General features: G+C 33.0%; 1 protein-coding gene across 1 annotated transcript; it reads left to right on the top strand.

Moving 5' to 3' along the window:
• Nucleotides 1-3,703: 3,703 nt before the first annotated feature.
• On the top strand, nucleotides 3,704-12,167 carry PHO1 (phosphate 1). Its single transcript, XM_059592143.2, has 15 exons — nucleotides 3,704-4,007; nucleotides 4,834-4,914; nucleotides 5,026-5,260; nucleotides 5,875-6,223; nucleotides 6,795-6,843; nucleotides 7,416-7,487; nucleotides 8,047-8,176; nucleotides 8,373-8,499; nucleotides 9,694-9,946; nucleotides 10,147-10,251; nucleotides 10,358-10,402; nucleotides 10,596-10,754; nucleotides 11,226-11,504; nucleotides 11,592-11,731; nucleotides 11,857-12,167. The coding sequence occupies exons 1-15, from the start codon at nucleotides 3,768-3,770 to the stop codon at nucleotides 11,945-11,947; spliced, it is 2,355 nt and encodes a 784-aa protein (XP_059448126.2). The 5' UTR covers nucleotides 3,704-3,767; the 3' UTR covers nucleotides 11,948-12,167.
• The last annotated feature ends 28 nt before the right edge of the window (nucleotides 12,168-12,195 follow it).

Here is a 12,195-nt window from a genome sequence, read left to right as displayed (position 1 = left end):
GGTTGACTGAACTTCTCTTCAAAACTTGACATAATTCACATACCATAATGGCATAACTGCATACCCAAAAATTCAAAAATTCTGAAAATCTTACCAAAACAAAAACAAACCCAAAATACCGCCAATGTTGTCGCCGCCGTAGTAGAAGTAGTCGTCGTCATTGTCACCCGATCGAGACGGCATCATGCTACTCATCATCGTGGGCATTGTGCATGTCGAACTCGTCCTTCGATTCCATATCCGGGAGCTCTACAGCTTCAATTAGGGATTTCAAATATATACCACCTAAGTATATTTATTAGAGTAATGTTTTTTAGTAGACTGTTATATAACTGCCATTAAAATAACTGGGATAATGTAAGTAACAATGAAAATTAGACTTTATTTTTCATTTTTTAATGTTCTGATTTAATGGCTAATTTTTACTATTACATCACCAAATTTGATGACAATTGTATAACAGTTTACTAAATAGCATACTCATATTCATTAATTAAGTATATAATCTAAACAATTACAAAGCGAAGAAAAGCAGCTAGAACATACAAAATACAAGAGATAACATGCACGTTGATAAATGGATACAAAGAATTTCTAGCGTTTAAACTTCGTATGTATAGCAATTAGGCTCTTCTTTATCTTTATCATGAGACGTGACTTTGCTGCATTCTTCCTGTCATACTGTTGTCGGTTGAGATGGGCAAATGGAACATATATAAGTGGCCCACTAAATTAAAGTCCATTGATGACAAAACAACCAGGAAAAATTCAAGCATTGACGTCAGTGTGCCAACTCTATTATGGAGAACAACAAAAATCGTGGAGAACTGGAGAAGAACTTTGATTGATACTTCGTTCACACGTATTGTAATATGATTTATACTTAATTTGTTAACATGTTTCAATATTGTTTCGACACTTTATGTTGTATGATGTACATATTTTGGTCCATTCTCTCAATAAAGAAACGAGATTTATAGTCTAGTTATATATATATATATATATATATATATATATATATATATATATATATATATATATATATATGAAGCATTCCGGTGATATACTTTGACATGAAGGGATCGGAAGTTGAAAAGAAAATTTTAGATATTTAAGTAAGTTTGAATTCCTCACTAAATTAAGAAATGGATTAAAAAAAAAAAAATTATGATTAAGACGACATCTTTCTTTTGTAAGGGAAAATAAATTAAGTAAATCTAAAAACTTATGCTCTATAGTCTATAATCACCACTGTTTTGTGATTCAAATGTTATAATGGTCAACATGATTAATTTTAAATCAATAAAGCAATGATTTTAGTTGTCCAGCGAAACATTATTATTAAACTTTACTATGGTCAAAATAAAAACTGTTTAAAGGAATGTTAAAAGTTATATATCAAGATCTTCAAACCTATTGGTCACAGATGGGACCTGAATATTTTGGGACCTAAAAGTTATATATATATATATATATATATTATCATGAGATGTCCATGATTCTTTGAGGACCTGAATATTTTGGTCACGTGCATGTGTAATTATCTTCTGTTCTGGACTAAGCATGCATTTACCAAGATAAACTTATCAAGGATAGAGATATAGGGAATTGGAACACCTTTATGCCTTAAAATAAGTAAAATTGTTAATCCAAGAGAGAGGAGGGGGGGGGGGGGGGGGGGGGGGGGGGGGGGGGGGTGGTGGGGGGGTTTTGGGGGGTTTTGGGGTGGTGGGGAACTATTTCTTCGATCAAAGGTCTTTTTTTTTTTTTTGAAATGCTTCGATGAAAGGTCTAATAAGAACTTGTAGTATGGCATATTATTAATTTGTACAATATAATTTAAATATGGTATGATACAATTTTTGTTCTTTCGTAATTTGAATTTATTAAGAAATGAAATTTGTGTTAATAATTAGTAGCAAGGTGGAAAGTTTCCGTGCCACACGCATGAGAGTTTAGCACAGCCGCAGGTATAACAGAATTGATTAATTTTCATAAATAATACACAGTGTTTGCATTAATAATTAGGATAAGTGTACAATTGGTTAATATGGTTTGAAGTTTTGACAAATAGCTTATTGATATTTTAAATTAAAATGACTAAACATTCTATGGGATAAGCAAACAAACAAAAAACAAATAGGTCCCATCCATTAAAGAAGTTGACAGAATTTATTCATGTGTCACATTATCGCCAATAATAATATTACAAGTGTCACTTACAATATAAAAAAATAAAAACCCAAATATAAAATATATATTAAAAAAAGAAGAAGAAGGAAAATGAAAGGGGTGGTACATCACTCCCTTTGGCCAAGTGCGAGTCAGGGGTGGGCACAGGTCAGATCGGGCCGAGTATCGGATATTTCGATACTAGCTCCGCAGGTTGCGGGTATTAAAAATTAGACCTGCAACCTAACTATAATGAACAATATACACTGAGTCTCGGATTTTGCGGGCCTGGGGTGAGTGATGCGGGCTTGGGCGGGTTTACATCACCTAGAGAGGCGTATATGACTGGACGAGAGAGTGAGAGGGAGAGAGCCACAGACAAAAGAGAGAGAGAGAGAGAGAGAGAGGGAGGTGCATAGGAGAGAGAGGAAAGAAGAAAATGAAGAAAGAAGAAAAAGAAGCGGCGTGAAGAAAGAATAAGATGATGGATGAGTTATTGTGAGTATTAGGTTTTTATGTTTAGGGTAAAGGGCTGAGGTGAGTATTCGGGGTTTTCAAAACAAAATCAACTCGCAACCTGCCCTGCCTTGTACAAATATTCCAAAAAACAACTCGGATCCACATTTTTATTAGGAAAAATAGGCGGGGCAGGGTGGGTTTCACGGGTATTTGCCCACTCCTATGCTGGGTGGCCGAACCATCTCATCTCCAAGGCCATGAGAATGGTTCGGCTACCTCAAATATACTTAAAGAAAGAATGGCCAAACCACTCCCATGGTGTTGAGAGTATATGGTTCAGCCGTCCCGTTTTTGTTTGTTTGTTTCTTTTTTTTTGTTCTTTTTTTTAATATATGTTTTATATTTAGTTTTTTAATATTTTTATTGCAAGTGACAATAGAATTTGTGCTGATGCGATTGTTGGATTTTGTCAATTTAATTTTTTAATGGCAGTTACCTCTTTTTTTTTTTTTTTTTTTTTTTGCTTACCTAAAAAAGTATTTAATCACTTTTTAGACACCATAATTTATTTGTCAAAATCTCAAACCACGTATACCAATTTTACTTTTATCCTTTTTAATTTGCACCATGTAACTCAAATATGGTAAAATATAATTCTTATTTCTTTTCGTTATTTGCTTTTTTTTGAAAAGTGAAATTTTTGTTGATAGCAAGACAGAGAACTTGCATGCTACGCGCATGACTAGTTTAGTGGCCGCCAAGTTGGCATAATTTTATATATATATGCCGAAATGACTTTCATAAAAGCAATTTCATTTTTTTTTAAACACTACAACATGATAGTGTGAAAGAAAACAACATGGACCCAAACTTAGACTTGAAGGCTCCACATAAACTAAAATCCCATTACCCTTTAATTTTCTATAAATTATTAAAAAAAAAAAAATTCCGTAAAGAAATTGAAAAGTTCCATATCTGAATAGCAAAATCCGTGTTCCATATATTTTCTTTACACGGCTCTCTCTTCTCCCCCTCACTCTCTTCTATAAATGTAAACCTTTCCAATCACTCTCTTACCTCTTAAGCTCTACTTTTATGCCTCACTCTCCCCCCTTCATACACTTCAAGAAACCAAAATGGTGAAGTTCTCGAAGGAGCTTGAAGCTCAAATCATTCCCGAGTGGAGGGAGAAATTCGTGAATTACCGCCACTTGAAGAAACAAATCAAGAGAATCAAGCTTTCTAGAGTGCCCAAACACCCTCAAGACGTTAATGGCGAATTCGGTCTCTCCATTTTCGACCCAATTCGATACTTGACGAACAAATTCTATAACAAGTTCCACGATCCCGATAACAAGTCGACCGATATAATTCAGGTACATATATATATATATATATATATATATAATATGCAAACATGTAGAAATCCATATGTATGTATGTATGTATGTTTGTGTTTACAACCCTTTTGCTTTTCAAAGAAGAGCAGCCTAATTGAAGTTGAGTTAACGTGTACGTCCGATCGATCATTGAATTCCGGTCACTTTTTTGAGTTTTTTCCGGTACTGGATTTATCTCCATTCGCGAAAGCTTTTTTGGTTTTGTTTTTTCGTACCCGAAAAGTCCGGTGTGTTTTTGGTTTTTGTCTTTTTGTGTCTCTACGTGTATATTGTTTTTAAACTATTTCAAGAAACTTTATTACTCATGACGTCATTTTCCGGCCAAACTCTCTTGGGTGTTTCCGGTACACCTGAACTCTCTCTCTCTCTCTCTCATACACGACAAGACATGGCCTACCTGTTATTCACTAAACATCGTTCATGTTCCATGACCATATATAATATTTAGTGCTTTAATTTTGCAATATTGCAATTATTGTCTGTCAAATACTAGAAGAAGAAAAAATGGACGTAAATTGAGAATGCTATGAGAGTACTCCAATTAAGGCAATGCATATATATATATATATATATATATATATATATATATATATATATATATCTTAGAACAATTTTCTTTTCTTTTTTTTTTTGGTGCGTTTTGCTTTCCCTTTTGGAGTGTTTCTCATTCTCTCACGAAACCAAAAAGAAACGGTTGTTATAGGCACACACTCCTTTCACGAAAAGATCGTGAGCACCCAAAAGAAAAAGACACTATAGAAAGCATGAAGCTTCTCCATTATATATCCATTTTCTGTTTCAGGTCAAGAATAAAACCATGGAGGATAGTGAGGAGGAGGTTTATGAAACTGAGCTTTCTCAGCTGTTTACTGAGGAGGATGAGGTAATTAATAATATTAATTTATATATATATATGCCACATTTTTACTGCTTACCCATCATTTTAATTATTATTACTGCTAATTTTATTTGTGGGTATTTGAGTGATGTGTAGGTAATAATGTTTTTTGCGAAATTGGATGAAGAGCTCACTAAGGTGAACCAATTTTACAAGAAAACGGAGGGTGAGTTGCTTGAGAGATGGGAGAATCTCCACAAGCAGCATCAGATTTTGCTTGAACTCAAGCAAATTATCAACGACCGTGGCCGGAAAAGTTCTCCGTCGAGTCCCAACTCCCTAAGTTCTTCTCGTTCTTGGTTATCTCCGGCCCGGAGTTCTAATTACTCCGGTGAGTCTAAATTTTTTTTTTTTGCTGCATGTAGTCTATAGAATTTCTCTGTAAGGTCCAACTTACAGGACTATAGACATGGAACAATGTCATGCTGACACGTTGCGAAACATGCCTTAATTTTTGTAATAAAATAATTATGTGTTTAATTTAGACCGGTGAGGATTTGGGGTCCTACGAAACGTGATTTAGAGGGCATACAAATATCCACATGGCAATTACTTTGAGACTCATTTTAAGTAGGTAGCCAACCAATAAATGCTAGCGATATTAATTTGCTCTCTTATATTTAATTTAAAAATAGATAAAAATTTCCTCTAAACCAGTATAAAGAAAATATTCTCTAATTCATAGTTCCAAGTATCTGCAAACATTTAAAATGCATATCTTATCAAAAAAAAAAAAAAAAAAAAATGCATATTAAATTTAGTTTAAATTAGTAAACTGCTATTAATGAGGTTAAAAATTTAATGTATATTTTAAATATTTATAGACACTTAGTACTATTTTACATAGGTCGAAAGATATTTGAGGAAATTTCTGTCCTTTAAAAATTAATACAAAGTTAGTCCTCCTTTAATAAATAAATCATTAATTATATATACTGCATGCAGAAGGGTCGATTGAATTGGCTGAAAGCCCTTCTGATCAGAGCTCGGAGACAGAAGAAGCAATAGCATCATTACAAAGAAATGGTGTGAGTTTCGTTAACTCGGAAACAAGGACAAAAACAAAGCAAGGGAAACATAAGATGGCCATGAAGATAGACATTCCGGCAACGACAACAACAAGGGCAATCGCCGCCCTTACATCGATAGTGCTGTGGGAAGATTTAGTTAATAATCCCAGAAAAGAAGGCTCCGGTGAATTCATTAATGGAAAGAAGGTTCAATGCGCTGAAAAGACTATAAGAAGCGCATTTGTTGAGCTCTACAAAGGCCTTGGTCTACTCAAAACCTACAGGTTCTTTTCTTTAATTTCTTTCTTCTTCTTTTTTGGTTCATAAAAATAGAGAAATTAATTAGATTGATTTGATTTGATGAGTGGGTGTGGTTTAGCGTTGGTGGAGGTAATGGTGATATATAGTTAAGCATGAGGCCACGTAAGGGTGCCTTTAATAAATGAAGTTGGTGATGGTAATGCGCTATTGCCTTTACTAAAAGTAAGTACTGATCGAGGCGTAGAAATCTCAATGGGCCACATGTGATTTTGTGAAGCACAGAATTCTGAAATATATATTGCTTTTGATTTTTGGGATCATATATACTTCAGTTAATTATCAATGGGTCCTTTTTTTTTTAAAAAAAAAAAAAATAATAATAATAATAATAATAAAATAAAATAAAATAGAAGCATATTAGTATAATTAGCTCCATCACCTTTTCGATGAAAGCAACTTAAGTACTAATCACTTTACCTAATATTGAATTTGGTTTGTGGATTGTTGTGAGGTTTTTTCTTTTTGGTGTTATGTATAAAGACATTTTCTCTATAGTATGTATGTTCAAATAATCGAATTAACTATTTTTGGCAGCTCACTAAATATGGTGGCATTCGCAAAGATACTGAAGAAATTTGATAAGGTATGGTGATAATTAATATCTATCTTAAGTAACCTCAATTTACCAAATGAAAATACCTCACTGTGACACGACACGACACACATAGAAAGGGGACAAGAAACAAAAGGAATTGCAGAGATATTTTAGTGATTAGTCTTTTTACGTAATTGGTAATTAAGTGAAGCTTTTGCTTTTGGTTGGCACTTCATTTCACACTCAATGCCATTAAATTTGATCCTTTTTTTTTTATATATAAATAAAATATTAATTAATGAAATGCTTGCATTAGATCAATACATCATGCCTTGGCAAACTGGTTTCGGCAGGAGACAATGATGTCTAAAAACCTCACATGAAGAGTGTGAAACTCCGAACTATTTTCTTCCTACACACACCATGATTGAAGAAACCAAATGTTCCTAACCATCTCTGACTCATACCACGTTTTGCCTTTTTCTTTTTCTTTTTCATGTTAAATTAAACCTTTTTTTAGATACCTTAATTTGTTATAGGGTATAATTAATGTAATTATCCTCTTAATTAATTCTGTCAACAACTATAGCATTAATATCAATTTCTCATGTGATCAACAGGTATCCAACCAGCAAGCTTCGGCAAATTATCTAAGAGCCGTGAAGGAATCCCCATTTATTAGCTCTGGCAAGGTAAATTATTCTTCCATATATCCTTTTTTTTTTCCTTTATAATTCAAATTGGGGAAAGGGGGGAAGTGGGAGATTACAAGAAAATAAATCAATAAATAAAGGGTGACAAACCCTAACAATAACCTCAAAATAAACAGGAGATAGTGTTAAAAAGTTGGTCAAGTAAATGATCCAACCCATCTAAAGAACTGGGGCCGCCATAGAAGGTGGTAAACAGAAGACAATTTTCAGTCTTCTTAGGGTCACACTAACACAACCTTAAAAAGTCTTGTCATTTAGAAGTCATAAACGTACACCACCTTTCGCTTTGCCCCCATGATTGTCTTTGATTCCTCGTGCACTACCGTAATGTCTCTCCCAAACAAGAATGACGCTCAAAACGTTTGCATTGTCCACATCCAAATGATAAGACTCAGTGACAATCAATTTCAGTACAATTTTTTTTTTATTATTATTATTTTTTAAATTATATTCCTTTTCCAATATCTCTAAGTGGATTTTGGAGAATGGGTGGTGTTGTTTTTTTTCTAATAGGGATTATTATATTTGGTTTGAAAAGGTTTTTAGACTGATGGACGATGTGGAAAACATATTCACAAAGCACTTCGCCAACAATGACAGGAAAAAGGCGATGAAATTCTTGCGCCCCCAACAGCCAAAAACATCTCACATGCTCACCTTCTTTGTTGGTAATTATCTTTCACTAATCCACGTATTAATTCTTAATTAATTAAATATTTGAGCCCTTGCTAATGCTAGCCACTAATTCCCTAGCTAGTGGGATTACTCCGCAGTGTGGCTGATTTAATTTTCAAAAGAATTTGTTAAATCCCACTTCTGATTAAACTTGTTTAATTTAATTTGTTTTGTTATTGTTTATTGCAGGATTGTTTACTGGTTGTTTTGTGTCCCTATTTATTATATATGCATCCTTAGCACACTTGTCGGGTATATTCTCCTCCCCTGATAGACAACGAAGGGAATATATGGAAACAGTATACCCAGTTTTCAGGTGAATTTTCCTCTCTTTCTCCTCATTTTATATTTTTACACACATTAATATTGCAAAAAACAAAAAAAACAAAAAAAAAAATCACACAGTGACACAGGTAGCCTAAAATCTAAATGACCATTTATAGTTAAATTAAATTTTTATGGGCTATTTTCTCTTCCAATACACTTCAAAAAAAAAAAAAAGTTTTACTAAAATTTGCTGTAGTGAAGTTCATTGTAGTACCTTGTAAACTTTTTTTATTCTTTATTTTTTTTTATTTTTTATTTTTTCTCTCATGTCTCTCGCTCTACTCAAAGTAAGGATAAAAAATAATATTTAAAGAAAATAGAGAGTTGAATAGACGTTTCTTTTGAAGATTATAGTAAAAAACTAATAGCTAAAATTCAAAAAGTTATATTTTGAGTAGTTAAAATGACTTATTATTGTTGGAGATGCTCTTAATAACCAGTATAGGAGGGTTTTTTTTTTTTTTTTCATTATAAAGTAATTTATTTCCTTATTTGATTTGAACATTGATAACACTTGACCTAATGTTATTAGGATATATCAAAGAAATTCCATTTGATTTAGATTTCTAATATATTTTTATTTATGATTATTTATTATATAAGCATTCTAAGAATAGATTAAAATAACACGTATATGTTTAGACTGTCCAACACGTGAAATATTTGATTTAAACGGAGAATAAACTGATAAATTCAAGGTTTGAATTCAAGATCTGATTGGAATGAATAAATTTAATCATTTAATCAATATTTTAACATAAATAATTTATTTTTTTTTAAAAAAAAATCAACATCAGACCTTTTGATTAAAAATAAAATGCCTTGATTTAAAGGGGTCAAAATGAATAATTTTATTTATTTATGTTAAAATAAATAATTTTAAAGTATATGGAACTCGCTCTCACTATCCCGGCCCGCCCAGGCTCAATCACATTAATTAAAGCCATTATGGAAGCAGTCTTCCAATCAATTACTTAGACTCAGTAGGTTAATTAGCCATTTTCTCGATTCATCTTAATTTAAAGCCATAATAATAATTGTAAATGTCGGTGCTATTTAAGGAAGAACACTTGTAATATTGTCATCAATATTTTTATTCATGCAATGGCAAAATATAAGATGAAAGAAGCATATGTTATATATTATTGATGTGTAGGCTAATTGAAAAGGGTGACTTTTGCAGCATAATTGCTTTGCTGAGTTTGCATTTGTTCATGTATGGATGCAATTTGTTAATGTGGAAGAGTACAAGGATCAACTACAACTTCATCTTTGAATTCTCACCCACTACATCCCTCAAGTACAAAGATGCCTTCCTCATTTGCACCACCTTCATGACCAATGTGGTCGGAGCCATGGTTGTTCACCTCCTCTTACGGGCCACCACCGGCTTCCCTCCTAGCCAAGTTGATACAATTCCTGGAATTCTTGTGTTGGTTAGTGCCCTTTTTTCGTTTCGAGAAATGTTTGATTTTCATCTCTGGCTATCATTTTACATAAATATTTCCCTAATTTAAACAACATGATCTCATTTAAAGTTTCATAATCCAAACATCCTCTTTCTCTATCTCTAGATAAAACCTGCTTAATTTACTCATACAAAATATACTGATCGTAAATGATCCACTTTTTTCAGTTTTTCTTCGCACTGCTCATTTGCCCATTTGACATCTTCTACCGCCCGACACGCTACTGTTTCCTCCGTATAATTCGTAATATAGTTTGCTCTCCATTTTATAAGGTAAATTTATTTATTTATTTATGTACTTTCTCAATGATTTCCTTCAACAATATGATGAAAATTAGTAAATTGTGGCATTTTTTGTATCATGTATACATATATGCAGGTTATGTTGGTAGACATTTTCATGGCCGACCAACTTACTAGCCAGGTAATTAACCACTCTTAAGCAACCTCATGATGCTATTGAAATCCAAAACATCAACTTTATATTTATTTTCTTCCAAGTTCTTGGTAACCAAACAAATTAAGCGATGGAAATAAATTTGTTTAAGATTCATTAATTCTCTTCTCTCTACATAGCTTCATTAATCTCCGGTTAATACATCCTTTACTGTTTACAGATTTCCTTACTGAGGTACATGGAATCCGCAGCCTGCTACTTTCTTGCAGGAAGTTTCAGAACACACAATTACAATGCCTGCCACCCCAAATCCGGAAGGATATTCAGGGAGCTAGCTTATGTCATTTCTTTTTTGCCATACTTTTGGCGTGCAATGCAGGTATAATTGTTTAATTTAAATTTATGACTTCATTTTCTTTCTCCTACTCTGCATTTAAATTTTGGCTTATCCCAAAAGATCAAGCTAATAAAATAAAATTAATTTAATTATTTAATTTATATTATAATATCATCCCTCACGTGCAGGCTTAAACTACCTTAATAGAGTCAATTTACTTTCTATTTCAATTAAATATTTTACATATATATTAAGCCTCAATTATTAAGGGAGAATGTTATTATAACATAAATCAAATAATTTAATTTATCTGTTCATATTTGATTTTAAGCTTAATCTTTTAAGACAAATGGTGATTTAACAACACGTGAACATTTATTCCTTGACATTAATTGGAATAAGTATTCGAAATGCTATATATTTGGCTTTGGAACACTCTACAATAGTCTATATATGCTGCCTATATATATATTCCAACTAACACCTTGCTTTCGTATTGTTGTATTTAACAAGTGTGCAAGACGATGGTTTGATGAATGTAACGTGGACCATTTGGCTAACATGGGGAAGTATATTTCAGCCATGGTGGCAGCCGGTGCCAGGTTGACATATGATCATAAACATAATAAATTAAACCTCTGGTTTGCCATAATTACTTCTGTGGTGGCTACTCTATATCAGTTGTACTGGGATTTTGTTAAGGACTGGGGGCTTCTCAACCCCAACTCCAAAAACCTCTGGCTTAGAGATGATTTAATTCTCAAGAAAAAATGCATCTACTACATTTCCATAGTAAGAGTACTTATCTCTCTCTCTCTTTTTCTCATGATCTCTTTAGACAAAACATGTCTGAAACAGACAAGAAATTGAAAATTGCAGGCCTTTAACATTGTTCTAAGAGTTGCATGGGTGGAGTCCGTACTTAGCCTGCCTAGAGATCGATATGCTGAGAAACAGTTGCTAGAATTTTTCCTGGCTTCATTGGAAGTTATTCGTCGTGGACATTGGAACTTTTATAGGTATGTACTTTAATTTCTGTCTAGATAGCTCACACATAAAATTACTAAAAAAAAAAAAAAAACATGTGAAGTATATAATGAAATTTTGTCTGATATTAATTAATTGGTAAATTGTGATGAAATAGGTTGGAGAATGAGCATCTGAACAACGTGGGAAACTACAGGGCAGTGAAGGAAGTTCCATTACCATTCCGGGAGACAGATTCTGATGGGTGAATCGTTGCTTGGACGGCATGCATGCATGCATGTACAGACGCCCGTACGTCCATGACAAGCTGGCCAGTCATTTTAAATAACAAAACGGCTCGTCATCTCCATTACATATAATCTCAATTCTAAGGCGCCAATTGTTATGAAGAATTAAAGCGCGTGTTACGACAATAATGTTTAATTTTCTTGTACAATTAACAAACAGGCATTCTGAGTTGAACATAAATATCAGCTGCTTTACATTTCCTTTTCTT

Source organism: Corylus avellana, chromosome 4 (assembly GCF_965113065.1).
Source record: "Corylus avellana chromosome 4, dhCorAvel1.hap1.2, whole genome shotgun sequence".
In the NCBI taxonomy this organism is placed as follows: Eukaryota; Viridiplantae; Streptophyta; class Magnoliopsida; order Fagales; family Betulaceae; genus Corylus; species Corylus avellana.
The sequence above is the reverse complement of the archived record's forward strand: the minus strand, read 5'-3'. Positions and strand labels throughout refer to the sequence as shown.